Source organism: Ostrea edulis, chromosome 3 (assembly GCF_947568905.1).
Source record: "Ostrea edulis chromosome 3, xbOstEdul1.1, whole genome shotgun sequence".
Taxonomy (NCBI): domain Eukaryota; kingdom Metazoa; phylum Mollusca; class Bivalvia; order Ostreida; family Ostreidae; genus Ostrea; species Ostrea edulis.
Window position 1 is genome coordinate 21,003,868 of NC_079166.1, and position 17,758 is coordinate 21,021,625.

Below are 17,758 nucleotides of genomic sequence, written 5' to 3' on the forward strand. Positions count from 1 at the left end.
TTATGAAAAAAAAGAAGGTTTTTGAGAGAGAATATTAGTAAGGACATGTCCTCACACCACTTGTCCTTACTAAGCTAATATTTTGATTGGTTGAAATTTGTCCTCACTTTACACGTTTTACTGCCCCCCTCTCTCTTTCTCTCTCTATCTCTCTCTCTCTCTCTCTCTCTCTCTCTCTCTCTCTCATGCTGTAGGTCACATTTAGGACATAATTGTGAGGATGCACAGTCATGGGGGGGGGGGGGGTGTCCTCATAGTGCAATGCTGTCCTCACAACTTCTGTCCATTGGTGAAAATTTGTCCTCACTTTACACTTTACAACCCCTCTCTCTGACATCAATTGCACACATTCGTGTACTTTTAAAGTAACAAAAATCTTGAAAGTTGCAACTATCCGGATTTATAAATCTTAGCCGTGACGGTCTTGCATTTATGGTGCGCTGTGAACAACCGACTATTAATCATGGCATCGATAGCTAGATTAGACGGAAAAGTCGCATTGATTACAGGTTTGTCAGTGTTAAAATCTATTTTCTGCATACAAGATAAGAAGTATGCACTTTTTTCTCATCTTAAGCAAAGCTGTCATATAGCCTGTTGAATGAACAGTGTCTATAATATTGCTTGTAAAGGTTGTCTGGGCTACACCACAAATGTATAAAGTTCAAAGTTATTCACATGTTTCTATTTTCACTTTTACACATGAATTCAGGTTTTCCTAGGGCCGGGCTATAGAATAAGGTTTCCAATTAAAAAAAAACTTAAAATTACTGTGATTCGCACTTCTGAATGCCGAGCGTTTGACAAAGGAGCAATCACTACCTAGGTTTATGTCACAGATTTGACGCGGCCATGGCACTATCGGGGCTCTTACTCACGACCTCCCAGCCAGGACATCCTTTAAAAAAATATTTGTTTGGAATTACCGCCTGGCGGGTTTCAGACCCGGGAGGGAATTACTTTTTTCATTGAAGTTGAATTAAAAAAAATTAATAATAAAAGTCACAATAAAGAACAGTGAACAGATTTATTTTTCTGACAGATACTTTTTCTTTTAGTTCAGTTACAATAAAGTCGGGGGGGGGGGGTCCTATTAATAATTTCATCAGTCTATTTCAGAGGATTTCTCTTTGAAAATCTTTAGCCCTTTGACAAGACAATCAGCACGGACTGGGAGAGTATAAATTTTGGTCCTTTGAAATTAGCATCAGCTGATGCACAGTAAAAGCATAAATGTTTTCCTATGCCCTTTATAGCTCACTATTGCATCAGCATAGTATGCAAACTCCATGTGCATTGTGCAATTCAACTTCAAACACGTCAGATCCATATAACTTTGACCAATGACATCTGACATATCAGAGTTTTTCAATTCAGTCGCAATTCCTTTCCAAGTATTTTGAAGACTAAAACTGGAATTAAATTATATTGCCAATTTTCACCTCATATATGTGTATAGAAACACGCAAAGGGATATTTGGCTCATTAACAGGATGACATTTTGGCGATAACTGCTTGTCATTGACAATCTTCTAAATGCTTCATTACATATAGCAAAAAAAAAAAAAGCGTTTTACTGATCCGATTGATTAAATTAATTGGATGTCAAAGCCGATATTTAAAAGACAAGTAATTCATCGATTGAACAAACTTTTGAACTTTTTTACCAATGGAATGAAAAAAAAAATTTTAAATATAATTTTGTCAATAAAATTTTTCCAGCAGGAATAATTCTAATGAGGCGAGAAGCAATTCCAAACAAACTATACTTTTATTTTGGCCTTACGAAGCACTGAGCTACTGTGACTGGAATATCTGATGTTTATTAGGGTTTGTTGCCCAGCATCAAGCCAGACTCTTCTTTGGAACCATTGATTTGCTGCAAAATTTTTAAGTAATCTCAATTCTGGAAAAAGTTATAAACATGTGAAGACATGGGTGCCATGAATGTTTGATACAACTTTCTTATTAAATACACATCAAAGCATATCATGTAGAGCATTTGCAGAACATAATTATGCTGCACTGGCTTTGATAGTAGTCATTTTACTATTAACAGATAGAAGAATCTAGATTCAGACTTTCGAATAAATTTGCCAGTTCATCTTGTGTATATATATGTTATGCAGTCAAAAACCCAATCTGATTAAAATCAGTTCCTTGATCTGCTCCTTTATTTTTATGTTGTCGCTATCAACAACATAAAAATATAGGAGTGGATCGAAGAGCTGATTTTAATCAGATTGCAAAAACCAACTCAGACAGTGACAGACTGTCATGATCAAACTGTCAAGAATAAACTCTGATAAAAGAGACCCTGTCACAAAAAGACAGATGAATATATTGTAATCATGACGAGATGAATTGATGTCATGAACATTCTGACATAATCATGACGAGATGAATTGATGTCATGAACATTCTGACAAATAGACTGTCATGAACAAACTGTGACATGGAAATTGTCATGAACAGACTAACAAATTAATAAAAAAAAATCTATCACGAACATTAATGAACAGACTATCTTAAAGAAACTGACAAACTTTGATGAACATTCTGTGAAAGAATGGTGAGAACAGACAGTGCTTTGACTGCTTGATTTGATGAGCCAATCATATGCGGAGTAAATCAACATTTAACCCTTTTAGTTAAATTTTCTTTGATCAATGAGCATATGAATACTTCAGTTTTCTTTTTTCACTCATGAACATAAAGTTCTGAGGCTTGTACTTAATTTCAGTGATGTTTGTGACTTCCAGGGGCCAGTTCCGGTATTGGGGCAGGGACAGCCATTTTGTTTAGTAAACTTGGTGCAGAGGTAGCCATCACAGGCAGAAATGTTGACAATCTGGCAAAAACAGCTGCCGAGTGTGAAAAGGGAAACGGAAAAAAGGTGAGATCCTCCTGTGAACTTATTGCTGTAATGAAACACATGAAACAAGGCTGGATGGAATTTATGTAATGAAAGGTGTTGTCATATTTAACTCTGTTTGTTCTTTCAGCCGTTTACTCTCAACGGTGATCTAACAAATGAAGATTTTGTGAAGCAACTTGTGGATGAAACAGTAAAGCATTATGGGAAGTTGGACATACTGGTGCGTGAAATGTTAACAGATTCAGTTTGGAATGCTGCCTGTTCAGATTTTTGAGGATATAATTTTTTTAAATCATGTTTATAGTCAGTATATGGACAATACATTTAGAAATAAATTAAATCAGAAATGTGTAGCATGATGAAGTTGAAAAAGATTTGCATTGCATTTGCATCAATAATTGTCTTTCATTTGAAGTTTTAATTCAGTTGATATTTGAACTAATAGGTCAATGATGCCGGAATAGTGAAAACTGGAACCATTGAAACAACGACACTGGAGCAGTATGATGAAGTTATGAACATTAATGTCAGGTACATGTACTATGGATGTTTCTGATTCAATACAAATAAATACGAAACATTTCAATACGGGTGTGCTCTGTGTGTCACTGGACTGTATTTTCTAACTCAACATTTTAAAGCAGAAATTAAGATGGTTTATGGTAAGCTGATTTGATTTATTGAATGCCTGAAATCTCATTTCTAATTGAATATAGCAAGAAGCAGGGTTTTATTTAATGACAAAACGTGATTACAGTGTCATTCTTAGCTCAAGATACTGTAGATTTACATACGAATACATGTATATACAAGATGTAGTATAATCTTCAGAACAAACTGAGGATCACTTTTTAATCTGATCTGAAATGATTTGTGTTTTCAGATCTATATATCATCTGACTATGCTTGCAGTTCCTCATTTGGTCAAAACAAAAGGAAGCATTGTCAATGTATCGAGTGTGAATGGCGTTAGATCAGTGAGTATTCTAAACTTCTCAGCTGTAATTAATGATTAAAGATCACTGAGGAATTTGGAAATTCGCGAAAAAATTAGTTTTATGATTTTTCACAAACTGATTTAAACCAGTAATTGATTTATCTTTGATATGTGTTTACCATATATTGCTGGTGCACATTGTGTGACTTATCTTGACTCTGTGTGATGGATATTGTATGTACAACATTCTGACATTATGTGATATTGTATGTACAACATTCTGACATTATGTGGTATTGTATGTACAACATTCTGACATTATGTGATATTGTATGTATAACATTCTGACATTATGTGATATTGTATGTACGACATTCTGCCATTATGTTATATTGTGTAACATTTTGTGATGGGTGACATTGTGTGAAATTGTATATATGATATTGTGTGTGTGTGACATTTTCTGTGTGACATTGTGTGTGTGACATGATTTGATATTGTATTACATTGTGTATAATGTTGTTCGACGTTATGTACCATTGTATGTTAACATGTTAAGTAGAAGTGTGACATTGTGTGACTAGGTGTGATGTGATATGTGACATCATAAGATATTGTATGTAACATTGTGTATGTGACATTATATTGTGTTTTTTGACATTATGTAGCATTGTGTTACATGATGTGACATTGTATAATATTGTATGACACATTGTATCTAATATTTTTTTGCAGTTTGGTGGCGTTTTGTCATACTGTATGTCTAAGAGTGCCATCGATCAGTTTACCAGATGTACTGCGATAGGTATGTGCTATCATTTACCAGATGTACTGCAATAAGTATGTACTATCATTTACCAGATGTACTGCAATAAGTATGTACTATCATTTACCAGATGTACTGCAATAAGTATGTACTATCATTTACCAGATGTACTGCAATAAGTATATACTATCATTTACCAGATGTACTGCAATAAGTATGTACTATCATTTACCAGATGTACTGCAGTAGGTATGTGTTATCATTATGCTGTAAATTCTCATGTATTTGGTACAAGTTTACAGGGGCTGACAAATCTTATTGCCCAATCTCTGGGGCAAGTGAATTTCTGGGTAGGACAATTACATTTTTTATAACCACTTGTCAATGGGCAAGTTACTTATTTTCCAGAACTGTGATGTGAAAAAAAGAATTTTTATAAAAAACACTGTCAAATTATTCAAATACAGCATTGATTGAAAAAGGAAGTAGTTTTAAGTAAAAGTAATCTTTCTGTTGTGTTGATTATAAACTGGTACTAGTAATCTGTATCTTAATTGATATACATACTGTACATGTAAATGATGCATGAATCCTGTCAATTTAAGGCCTCAATAGACAGCGATCATAGTTGAACAAAAGGAAGATCAATCAGAAAAATTTCTTACCATAACTAAGCTCAAACGGTCCATTACTGTTGTTGATGACAACATTAATTGCTGTTGTTGATGACGACATTAATTACTGTTGTTGATGACGACATTAATTACTGTTGTTGATGACGACATTAATTGCTGTTGTTGATGACGACATTAATTACTGTTGTTGATGACGACATTAATTACTGTTGTAGATGACGACATTAATTGCTGTTGTTGATGACGACATTAATTACTGTTGTAGATGACGACATTAATTACTGTTGTAGATGACGACATTAATTACTGTTGTAGATGACGACATTAATTACTGTTGTTGATGACGACATTAATTGCAGTGCAGAACCAGAGTGACATTTGTCTTGTCTTTGTTGAAAAAGATTTCAAATTTAAGTTTTTCTTTTGAGCAGTAAAAATTTGAGTATAATCCCAGACTTAAGTTCAAGTTTCGACTGAAGGTTGTCGAGAAATTTAGGCCTGAGACAAAATGTGAAATATGATAAAAACAAATGGGAAAAGAACTTCCTGGTCAAAATGGGAAGAAACATGGCCATCAGTAAAACTTCGCAATATAAAACACAATGCACAGCATGTTTTGGGGGGATTTTTGTTACATTGCTAAACCGAAACAAATGTGTTTTACAATAGGTACATAAAGTGTATAATGTGCTATTTACTTTTATTTCATTGTTTCGGTAGGACAAATGAATTTCTAGGTAGGAAAAGTAAATTTCAACTTGTCATTTGCCCATGAAAAGGTATTCCTCAACCTCCGAGTTTAGTAGGTTTAATGACCGTGTGTGGCTCAGGAATTTCTAGTTGAAGAGATACATGTACAATGTTTGTACTTTATTAGAAATGGTAATGTATCAGTGAGAAGTGCATTTTCCACCCACCTAGGTTGCTTATAAGCCATTTTCAACAAAGAATTCTCATATATATGAAGATTCCACAGCCAAATATAGCCACAGTTATCAGTAACACTGAATGAGCAGTATATTTTCTCATCTTATGTCATTTGTGTAACACTGAATATTGATCAGCAGTAAATGTCCCCATTGTATGTCATTTGTGTGACACTGAATATTGATCAGCAGTAAATGTTATCTTTGTATGTCATTTGTGTAACACTGAATGTGGATGAGCAGTAAATGTTATCTTTGTATGTCATTTGTGTAACACTGAATGTGGATGAGCAGTAAATGTTATCTTTGTATGTCATTTGTGTAACACTGAATGTGGATGAGCAGTAAATGTTATCTTTGTATGTCATTTGTGTAACACTGAATGTGGATGAGCAGTAAATGTTATCTTTGTATGTCATTTGTGTAACACTGAATGTGGATGAGCAGTAAATGTTATCTTTGTATGTCATGTGACTAATTTATTAGAGGTTTATTGTAACAGAAAAGTGATTGTAAAGGTATGATACCATTAAGCATTGATAATTCTTTTCTGATGTTTCAGAGTTGGCCCCAAAGCAGGTCAGGGTAAACAGTGTAAAGTAAGTGTATTATAACAAACTACAAATGCTTCTGATCAGCTAACATTTTAAAGTAAGTGAATCTAATTTTAGCATGCTGCAATATAATGCTTTCCATATATTAACAGATAATGTACAGTACTTATGATAGATGCCATAATTAATAATCAACTCACAACAAATTTAATTAAATGATATGTGAACCCCCCCCCCCAATATCACTTGTATGTTAAATAATATATAAGGTATATTATTGAATACATGGAGTTTTTTGAAATGATATTTACATAGAAAGTGATATACTTGTAGCCCTGGTGTGACCATCACTGAGATCCACAAGAGAGGGGGCATGGATGAGGAGGCCTATCAAAAGGTACTCACTTATTTACACTTAATGGAATTAAATGTAATTGTGTAGTATTTAGGTTATATGGACCGTGGACATGAGCTTGGATAGCTCAGTGGTTAGAGCACCTGACTAGTAATTCAGGGGTCCTGGGTTTGATTCCTGGTCCAGCCAAAGATTTTGTCGTTTCGTATATATTCACATTTGGTGTCATAGACCACCCCTTGACTTCAGGTGAAACTCCTGCCAGGGGCAAAAGAATCTGGGTTACGTGTCTCCAAGGGTGAAGACAATTTAAGGAGAGAGGAAAATGTAGTAGTTAGGGCTATACGGAATGTGGCCATCAATGGCCTGAATAGCTCAGTGGTAAGAGCACTTAATTAGTAATGCAGGGGTCCCAGGTTTGATTCCTGGTCCAGCCATATATTTTTATTACAATGGTAGATTACTACAAACAACTTTTAATGTATAGTGGTCAGATGCTTCAGTGGTTGTTGACGCATATATACACTTGTAATGTTTACAGGTATACTGCAGAGGTGTTACAAGATTATCATTAACACAGGCAAAGTTCATTGTTCACTGAAACTTCATTTTATCAACATGTACGATATATAGAGCAACTTTTGTAGCGCTAATTCATGATGAGTTTAAAACGTTTGTGTCCAAAGAGTGCTCTAAATTTTGAATTTACAAGTTTTATTACAAATTGTGTATTAAAGGTGGAGGACGTACACTGTACAATTCGATAAATCGAAAAAAAAATTAAAAACAGAATATTTTGAGTGTGACCATATAATCCATTGAATGTTCTACTGAGAGTCTAAAATTTCTAAAGATCAATAAGAAAAATAAAAATAGTTTAAAAACCTGCATAACTTTAAAGGTTTAGGATTATACTTGAACACGATGAGTACAGGTTCAGTTTTAAAATCCCCCCCCCCCAATTTTTTTTTTTAAAAATGTGGAGAATAATATTCAACCCTGATGTAATTTTTTTCTAACTTCAGTTTCTAGAGCGCTCCAAAACAACACATGCGCTAGGACGGCCCGGTCAGGTGGAGGAGGTGGCCAATGCGATTGCTTTCCTGGCTTCAGACAGTGCTTCCTTCATCACAGGAGTACAATTACCAGTGGATGGCGGTAGACACGCTCTTTGTCCACGATAGGCATGCAGATAAACAGATTCCAAAGAAAACTTACAGAAAAAATGAACTCAGAAAAATTGTTAATCTGGATTTTTATTGTGAGATCAGTCGAGTGGGCAGTTGATTAGCATTTTTTGCAAAATGATCCTTTGATGTGATGATTGCATGAGAAAATGAAAATTTATAAAAATGAGTAGCAGACATGTATATGTGGTATGGGAGTATTGAAAATTACATTAATTTTGTATATTCCAAAATCATACATTTTGTAGTGCTGTTTACTGTAACGTACAGATATAGTCTCCTGAAAACAGGCTTTGGGATTTGGTTTTAGTGTCTTTTTCTTCTCATTTCTTACATTGGAAAGTTGGTGCATGTAAACCAATAATCTAGTCTTAGCTTATCTACATATTATATCACCCATGAGAGTCAGTCACCAAACACATTTTGATTTATTTCTGATAAAACATGATGCAGAATAAATATTAATTCTGATGGTAACCTGTGATAAAACGTGATACAGAATAAAGATTAAAATAATAATATAAGCAGAAATTCTGTTTATTTTATTTGAAAGAACAGCATGATTGCTGTTTCTAAAAGAATTCTCTCTCTCTCTCTGCATCTCTCTCTCTCTCTCTGTCTCTCTCTCTCTCTCTCTATATATATATACAGGGTGTGACCAGTCAACAAGCTAAGGCTCCTGATCCCACCTCTTATGTCCAGCGGTCCGTGTTTGTCCTACTCTTAATTTTGTATTCTTAAATAGGACTTATGAGATTGATCACTTTTCGTTATTTTCACGTTCACAATACCATGGTCCCGTGGGGATCCGGGTTAGAATAGGTCCTCAGTACCCCTTGCTTGTCGTAAGAGGCGACTAAATGGGGCGATCCTTCGGATGAGACCGCAAAATCACTGCAGGTGTGGCACGATAAAGACCCCTCCCTGCTCAAAGGCCATAATCGCCCGAGCATAGGCCTAAATTTTACAGCCTTTCACCGGCAATGGTGACGTCCCCATATGAGTGAAAAATTCTCGAGCGGGACGTTAAGCAATATACAAACAATCACAATACCATGCACCAATAATCACTTTTGTACTTTTAACTTTAGATTTTGAATTACTGTATCTTCCTATAGCTGAGATTAACTGTTGGCCATGTTACATTATGATAAAAGAATTCGCCATGAATGACGATTTCTATGCAATAACTTCTCGTGCATCTCAAATCTTTAAGGAGGTATGCTACACCAGAGAAATTTGATGTAGATGAAAAGTGTAGGTTATGTACAAAAATATTTTGAATTTGAAAATTTTCAAATTTACTTTATTTTGTCAAAAAATACAGTTTTAGTAGAAGGTAATCTGAAAAAAATTTAAAACCCCTGCTGGACTCGAACCTGCGACGTACAGTTCAGCAGTCGGTATTCTAACCTACTGAGCTACTCGGCTAGGTATTTAAATGGAAAAGGAAAAGTCAAATATTGCTGATATCGATTTTGTCATCCATGTTTTTAAAGGAAGTCAGCCATTATGACGATGTAGAGTACTACCTTAAAGGTCATCTGCTAGGACCCGTCACATTTACACCTGATGTCGAGCGTTTGGCGATAGAACTGTCACTACCTGTTTTAACAACTTGGCGAACTAAACTACTAAATTGATGTGACTTCTACGATATGTTTTTCAGTCATTTCTTGACTTTTTACCTGAATTTTTCATCCGGAAAATAATTCAAGCAGCGCCACTTATAATAATTTTATTCTTAATTTTGGACAATCGGGCAACACCTAGACATTTATATAAGTACATTCGGTATAAGTATCAGGTGGTTTGGTACTCGCATTTTATTTCAGTCCAAATTGGCTTCCATACACCCGCGAAATATTCATAAGCAGTTTTTCCAACAGCTAAATAGCATGTCTGCTATAGGGAGATTGAGTGGAAAAGTCGCACTAATTACAGGTTAGTTAGAGCATATTCCGTACTAACGAAACACGTGACAGTGAACCATCTGTATATGAGGACATATTTCTATTTTTCTTTGTGAGATTTTCTGATCAAAATTCCGTCGGTTTTCTGCCGTATACCTTCCTTTGTCACAAGCTTTCCTTTGATGAAGAGAATTCAATAATTTTCAAAGGCTTTGGAAGGGGAGATAATTGTGGAAATAGTAAAAAATATGGTACCATAGTCGCACACCAAATTAATTTTGTATTTACAATGGAGTTATGAGATTCATTATCTTCACATTTTCAAGCAGAGTTCAAACCACAAAGGTTGAGTTGACAACTGCTTATCGAATTTTACATTATTTTCTGAAGATGAAAACGTTCGGAAATCTTCTTAAAATCATACATATTTAGTATGTCGGATCACTCTTTCTTGGATACATGTGTGAAATATTGATTAAAGCATATTCAAGATATGACACCAAGGGTCAGATAGGGGTCAGAGTTGATGTTTAAAGTTCGATATAATGAAAGGTGACAACGAACAGTTATCAATCTCATAACTCCTACAATCAATACAAAATAGAGTTGGGCCAACACTGACCCCTTGATACACCAGAGGTGGGATCAGGTACCTAGGAGGAGTAAACATCCACTGTTGTACCGGTCGCACCCGCCGTGAGCCCTATATCTTGATCAGGTAAACGTAGTCAAAATCAGTGTGCCAAGAACGGCTTAACAATTTGTATGAAACATGGCAGACAGCATTTGACCCAATGATAGGCTGTATCAAATTGGCGAATTAAATCTTTCTAAAGACCAAAGAATTTGTAAAATGCTGACTTCAATCGAGACTGTTGAAACCCCTGCACCACCAACTCGTTTGTCAGTAGCCTTCCTCGATTTAAAAACAACCACCGCGGTGGTCTAGAGGTTATAGCGTTTGCCCCGCATGCGGAAGGCCGGGGTTCGAATCCCGGCCGCGACAGACCTAAGTCTTCAAAATATGTAGTGACAGTTCTATCGTCAAACGCTCGGCATCAGATGTGAATGTCCACGGGTCCTCTGAGATGACCTTAAAAATGGATATCCCGTGTCACAGTAGGTGTGGCTCGCTAAAGAACCCTCACTGCTCAATGGCCGAGCATAGGCCTAAATTTGAAGCCGTTCACTGGTCTTGGTGACGTCTCCATGAGTGAAAAATTCTCGAGTGAGACGTTAAACAAGATGCAATCAACAATCGATTTAAAAACTAATACGCACAACAAGCTCTTGCGTATCTAATCAGTTGAGATATACATTTATAAACACCATATGCAGGTGTCTCTCAACTGAAAGTGTATACGTGATAACATGTTCTGCGTATGATCAATTTTTAAATCGAAACAAGCTACTGACAAATACATTGATGTTGCGGGGGTTTCAATAATCTCGTTCGAAGTTAGCATTTCGCAAATTTCATGGTCGTTATAACGATTTATTTACAAATACAACCTGTTATTGTTTCATACCGGTTGTTAGGTTGTTCTTTGCGTGCTGATTTTGAAGACGGATTACTCCGTTTACTTGATCAAGATATAGGGCTCACGGTGGGTGTGACCGGTCGACAGGGATGCTTACTCCTCTTAAGCACCTGGCCCTGCCTCCAGAGTGTCCGGGGAACCGTGTTTGCCATACTCGTAATTTTGTATTTACGATTCAACATTTGGGTTTAATGAAGCTTATAGACAGTGTAGCTCGTTATATTAAATAAAACAACTAACCTTGAAAATTCGAAACTGTTAGAAATAGGGAAATGCTGTATGTTTATGTATTTGTAACACTTTTGAAAATACAATGTTGAAATACCATCCTTGCATTGAATATTTGCAACTGACTCGCGTATAAAACAATTCAACCATTGCATGGAATGTGTTGTGACACTCGTTTATCATTGTGATGTGTTGGACGTTTAGGGACCAGTTCCGGTATTGGGCCAGGGACAGCCATTTTGTTTTGTAAACTTGGTGCAGAGGTAGCTATAACAGATAGAAATGTTTACAATTTGACGACAACAGCTGTCGAATGTGAAAAAGGAAATGGAAAAAAGGTGAGATCCTACTATCAATTCATTGCCGTAGGTAAGCAAATGAAACAAGCCTGGGTGTGAAATAAAAGGTGTTGTAATATGACTATTTGGTCTTTTAGCCATTTACTCTCAACGGTGATCTAACGAATGAAGATTTTGTGAAGCAACTTGTGGATGAAACGGTAAAGCATTATGGGAAGTTGGACATACTGGTACGTGAGATATTAAGAAATTCGGTATAAAATGTTAAAATATTTGATGATCTCGTAAGATAGTCAGCATGGCTAATACATAATGGAATGAATGAAATCGGATTTTTTTTTCTTTTTGTGGGTTGTGGTTGTATATTGTTTAACGTTCATCTCGAGAATTTTTCACTCATATGGAGACGCCACTATTGCCGGTGAAGGGCTGCAAATCTAAGGTCGATGTTCAGCGCCTTTGGCGTTTTAGCAGGGAGAGGGATCTTTATCGTGCCACACCTGCAGTGACACATGACCTCGGTTTTTACGGTCTCATCCGAAGGACCGCCCCATTTAGTAACCTCTTACGACAAGCAAGGGGTACTGAGGACCTATTCTAACCCGGATCCCCACGGCAGTTCTTTTTCTGATCATAACGATTGACAGAATTATACAACACATTTCAGTATATAAATGTCTTTGTTTTGGAGTTTGTATTCAGTTTATATACATTTTTTGTTTGGACTAATAGGTCAATAATGCAGCGATATGGAAAGCTGGGACCATTGAGACGACGTCACTGGGGCAGTACGATGATATTATGACCGTTAACGTCAGGTAATATGGATGTCACTGGGGCAGTACGATATTATGAACGTTAACGTCAGCTGATATGGATGTCACTGGGGCAGTACGATGATATTATGAACGTTAACGTCAGCTGATATGGATGTCACTGGGGCAGTACGATGATATTATGAACGTTAACGTCAGGTAATATGGATATGAATGCTTCTATGTGATTATTAACTGGTTTTACTGAATTCATCCGAAAGTCTTCCTTATCCATGCGAACTGATTTGATTGAATCAGAATAAACTGACATTTAAGCTGTTTGGGGTATATGAACTGATTTTTTTGAATCAGTAAAAACTGACATTTAAGCTGTTTGGGGTACATGTACTGATTCATTATGATTTGTTTATATATTGTAAGTATGCTCACTGATTATAGAGTTTCATTATGAATTGTGTATAGTGTATGTACAACAGTATAAATTGTTTATAGTGTGTGTACTGATTCTAGTGAAACATTGTATCTCTGATTGTACATGTTTACGGTGTTCAATACTATCTCTCTCTCTCATCCATCCATCCATCCATCCATCTACTCTAATCAGAAATATGTGTTTTCAGAGCCACTTATCATCTGACTATGCTTGCAGTTCCTCATTTGGTCAAAACAAAAGGAAGCATTGTCAATGTATCGAGTGTGAATGGCGTTAGAGCAGTAAGTTTTGTAAACTTATCATGGTTAGTCATGAAATACTTGAAATGAAATTTGGAAATTTCTAAATGAAATGTTTTGATTTCAGAAATTGATTTTATCCTTCAAATTGAACCATCTTTGTTGATGGTTTATTATGCAGCCAGTATTGTACAAATGTATATGATTGTATGACATTGCATGGCATTACAGAAACCTTAGGTTTCCGCAAGTTTGCACTGCGTAAACCACCTGGAATCGGGGACGGCCTAGGTTTACGCACTCTGTAAACCCCATGTAAACTTGAAGTTTCCAAACTGAAACCTTGCGTAAACCATTTGTTTTCTTAAGTTTCCGCACAGTTTCCGCACCATGGAAACCATAATTTTCATGCAGTGTTGCTGACGAAATGTGCGAATTCAGGGATAGTGTTTATGAAATACCCATCATAATTTTCCGACTTAGTTGACGATCAAAGCTGGTCATCATCCCCCCTCCCCCCCCCCCCCCCCCAAAAAAAACCCAGCCGAGTTCATACTGGGAAGCGTCAAATTTTCCCCACGCTAATTACCCCCCCCCCCCCCCAAAAAAAAAACCCAACAACAACAAAAACAAAACACTTGATGGTTCAGAAATGGGGATTTCATGTATTTTTCGTGTTTCATTAACTTTACCAAAAAAAAAAAAAAAAAATGACTGTGATGATAGCATGTCATATAATGTTTTGCTGAGTGTGTTTTTATTTGTATTTTTCATGAATGAATTATGTCATTTGATTGTCACCTATATGTGGAGACAGATTCGGCAACTTGCGATTTTCGCGTTGTTATTGTTTGACGTCGTCTACTCCGGCACGGTTTGGGGAATTATCGTTTACATGAGGTGTAGTGCGAGTAACACACGGAACTCTGGTAAGAGAATACTTAGCCTACCGCTTAGTCTGGATCATACCGACGTTTGTGTATACGCCGACTGCCCGGGGAGTCGGCGTATTCCCAAACGTCGAGATGATCTAGACTACCAGTCGCTTGGAAAATTAAAGTCAACACCGCTTATTTTTCCTTCCTAAAAACCGTCAGTTTTAATAACTTCAAAGGATGTCATGTTATTTTGTTTAATTGGTGCATTAATATATGCATATATTTTATGATTTACCTACAAATTAATATCGTTTTCCGAACCCGCGTTATGAACCCGGAGATAGTACTGTTGCACAAGCACTTGTTTCATAATGGATCCCCTTCCTTAATAATACCACAAGGTTCCTAACAATAAAGTTATTGAATAGCTCAAAGTAAAGCAATTGTTCTACACCAAATTATGATGAAAGAACAACAATTTTGATGCACAAATAATGTCTCTTCAGTGATGCTCAACCGAAATGTTTGAAATCCGACATAACTATGAAGTTTTAGAGCTATTATAGGGAAAACAGTGTGCCAAAAAAGTGGAGTCAAATTCGTCTAAGGATAAGAGCCATGTGTGAGGGAGATATTCCTTAATTTTGAAATGAATTTCTAAATTTTATAACAGCAATTAAATATACATCCGTATTTTCAAGCTAGTAAGTAACGAAGTACTTATAATTAGCTACTGGGCTTTTGAGACCCATCGGGGACTAACAGTCCACCAGCAGAGGCCTCGACCCAAGGGTCATAATGTAAAACTTGTACGGTACCAATTTTGATACACCAGATGCGCATTTCGACAAATAATGTCTCTTCAGTGATGCTCAACCGAAATGTTTGAAATCCGAAATAACAATGAAGTTTTAGAGCTTTATATAGCCAAAAACAGCGTGCCAAAAAAGTGGAGTCAAAACATAAGTTTTTATCCCCTTCAATACAAACAGCCTTAAAATGTATTTTGAATATTTATAGTTTGTAATATAACATGTTTCTCTCAAATTAAAGGTGTTGTTCTTTCATCATAATTTGGTCTAGAACAATTGCTTTACTTTGAGCTATTCAATGAATTTATATACCAAGGACGCAGAGCTTCGCACTATAGAATGGTTTGGATTGCCAGAAAGATATTATCTATTTGCACATGACAGTTAAAAACCATTATTACACGAGTTGCATGGATATAAAAAAGACTGGTGACTCCATTGTCTCGAAAACGCATCACCGTCCACCTCGACATCCTTCACAGACACTTAAATATTCATTTTAACTAAATCTTATTACATAATAATGTATCACAAACATTTAATTTATTGTGTTTACATTTTAATGCTGTGTAGAGTGTTTATGATACATTCTTTTCATTTATGTCACCTTAGAAATAGACACAGCTGTTCCAAAACATCAATCGATACGATACCGTTTATGAATGTTCACTTTGCACGCACGCAAAAGGGAACTTGTATCATTCGTCGTTATTTCCCCCCGCAATTACATATGTGCACATATTGACTGTTTGATAGGTTTAGTTAATAGCCATTGATTACACAAATAGATTATTTTGTTAACACGTAGTTAGCAAACAAAAACCTCACCGACTTTATTCTGATATGTTAATGGTTTCTTAATTTTATTTTTAATTTGATTTTGACTTATTTCTATACATAGTTACTAAACGAAATGTTATTACTTCCATGAACAGAATGCCATTTCTCTCAATTGTCATGATCAGTTCTGTTGCACTTTTTTATTCATCTATTTATTTATCTCTTGTCTAATAATATATTCATTTTTACCAAGCCAGATTGAGGATTCCAACCCCCCATTCCCCATTACATGACATAGCCCCTTCCAACTGAATTAAGCTATTTGATTCAAAAGAAAATTGGAATTCACACACTTTAAAAAGTCATTCGAGCTCACAGAGCAATCCAATATAAAGCGATGGATCGCTGCGCTTATTACATCTTAATAGCAAATGAATAATAATTGATTACAGCATTATTGCAAATAATTGTATTTATGGAATTTATGATATGATTTTTAGGGTCTGTTTGGGTTAATAGATAATTCGTTCGCAAACTTCCACCAGAGTTCGTTTGCTCACAAACCAACTATTCGTAGGTGACGTAATGAGGCCTCGACGGGGAGTTTGAATTCGTTCGGTCTAGTGACACACGTGTGCACCATCATTACGTCACACTATTTGTAAACAAACGTTGCAAACGTCATAGCTAGTTATATATCTCGAGGAAATTTACTCACCCTCCATCCCCATCCTTCTCCACACAGCTTTGAGGTTAACTGCTGGTATTTTATGATTTCTCCTTTTGCATTTTATTGTATAATTTTTGTGCCAATTCATGTATCAATTCTTGTGCTATTGTATAAAACAGAAACGTAAGGTTTAATTTGTTTCAGATATTTTTAATACTACACATTGTCTTTCGTGTAGAAAGGAAGGATGTTAAATTATCTTAGCAAACAACTGTGTAATCATATATTTATTGATTGTCAGGGGAGACCACTCATTTTTCAGATTTATGATTTTTGTAATTAAGTTAGTACATGGTAATCTCCCCTTTATCATTATACATAATATATATTTATTGTCATTTAATAAATGACAAATGTATCACACAAATTTGTATTTGTTTTCTTCTATTCTGCGGTAACCTAGTCAGACCACTAATATTACATAAATATGCATAATATAAACACAAGTGAGATGCATTAAACTGATGACACAGCACCAAATGTAGTGATTACATAAAATGTGATAAATGTGCCAAGAATAAAATCACTATATAGGAAAGAAGAGGTACAAACTTTGACACAAACAAAAGGAGATATAGGAAATACAAAGAACACTAGAAAACTTCACCACTGAAAAACAATAAATAATTGACACAAGCAAAATAAAACGGAGGTAGCGAAGTCTGTGGCTCACTACGTAATGACTAAACCTTGTTAGTTATGAGAATCAATACAAAATAAGAGAAATATGTCCCATAAACAGTCTTGATCATACATGTGCGATCGTATATGTACCTCCCACGTAACTCCATATGTTGATAGTCGTCACGCGAGTAGTACGCGAGTACGTGCACGCTGATGCTAACAAGCTAAACATGAAAGACACGTAGAAATGAAATAGTGTTTATTTTG

The 17,758-nt window shown here is 35.7% G+C and overlaps 3 protein-coding genes across 4 annotated transcripts in view; all 3 read left to right on the plus strand.

Annotated features, from left to right (window-relative positions):
- The window catches only part of LOC125675226 (DENN domain-containing protein 5B-like), a 106,635-nt gene that overhangs the window by 41,600 nt on the left and 47,277 nt on the right, over positions 1 to 17,758 (plus strand).
- On the plus strand, positions 420 to 8,769 carry LOC130052551 (3-oxoacyl-[acyl-carrier-protein] reductase FabG-like). The gene is made up of 9 exons (XM_056157740.1): positions 420 to 509; positions 2,763 to 2,896; positions 3,006 to 3,098; positions 3,324 to 3,409; positions 3,762 to 3,855; positions 4,551 to 4,620; positions 6,705 to 6,741; positions 7,030 to 7,093; positions 8,077 to 8,769. Exons 1-9 carry the CDS (start codon positions 464 to 466, stop codon positions 8,233 to 8,235), a joined length of 783 nt encoding a protein of 260 aa, XP_056013715.1. The 5' UTR covers positions 420 to 463; the 3' UTR covers positions 8,236 to 8,769.
- Positions 8,887 to 17,231, plus strand: LOC125675240 (3-oxoacyl-[acyl-carrier-protein] reductase FabG-like). 2 transcript variants are annotated; one of them, XR_007370398.2, is made up of 5 exons: positions 8,887 to 10,182; positions 12,125 to 12,258; positions 12,357 to 12,449; positions 12,952 to 13,193; positions 13,616 to 13,735. XR_007370398.2 is itself a non-coding variant. In XM_048912766.2 (5 exons), the coding sequence occupies exons 1-5, from the start codon at positions 10,137 to 10,139 to the stop codon at positions 13,755 to 13,757; spliced, it is 501 nt and encodes a 166-aa protein (XP_048768723.1). In that variant the 5' UTR covers positions 8,887 to 10,136; the 3' UTR covers positions 13,758 to 17,231. The 2 variants fall into 2 exon arrangements, 1 of the variants encoding a protein (XP_048768723.1); XM_048912766.2 differs by having other exon boundaries at positions 12,952 to 13,037; positions 13,616 to 17,231.

Excerpts from the sequence above, each read along its gene's own strand:
- LOC130052551 (XM_056157740.1), top strand. The coding sequence starts at position 464 with ATGGCATCGATAGCTAGATTAGACGGAAAAGTCGCATTGATTACAG. Across the intron at positions 510-2,762 it reads AAAAGTCGCATTGATTACAG|GGGCCAGTTCCGGTATTGGG; the intron begins GTTTGTCAGTGT and ends TGTGACTTCCAG. Across the intron at positions 3,099-3,323 it reads ATGGGAAGTTGGACATACTG|GTCAATGATGCCGGAATAGT; the intron begins GTGCGTGAAATG and ends TTGAACTAATAG.
- LOC125675240 (XM_048912766.2), top strand. The coding sequence starts at position 10,137 with ATGTCTGCTATAGGGAGATTGAGTGGAAAAGTCGCACTAATTACAG. Across the intron at positions 12,450-12,951 it reads ATGGGAAGTTGGACATACTG|GTCAATAATGCAGCGATATG; the intron begins GTACGTGAGATA and ends TTGGACTAATAG. Across the intron at positions 13,038-13,615 it reads ATTATGACCGTTAACGTCAG|AGCCACTTATCATCTGACTA; the intron begins GTAATATGGATG and ends ATGTGTTTTCAG.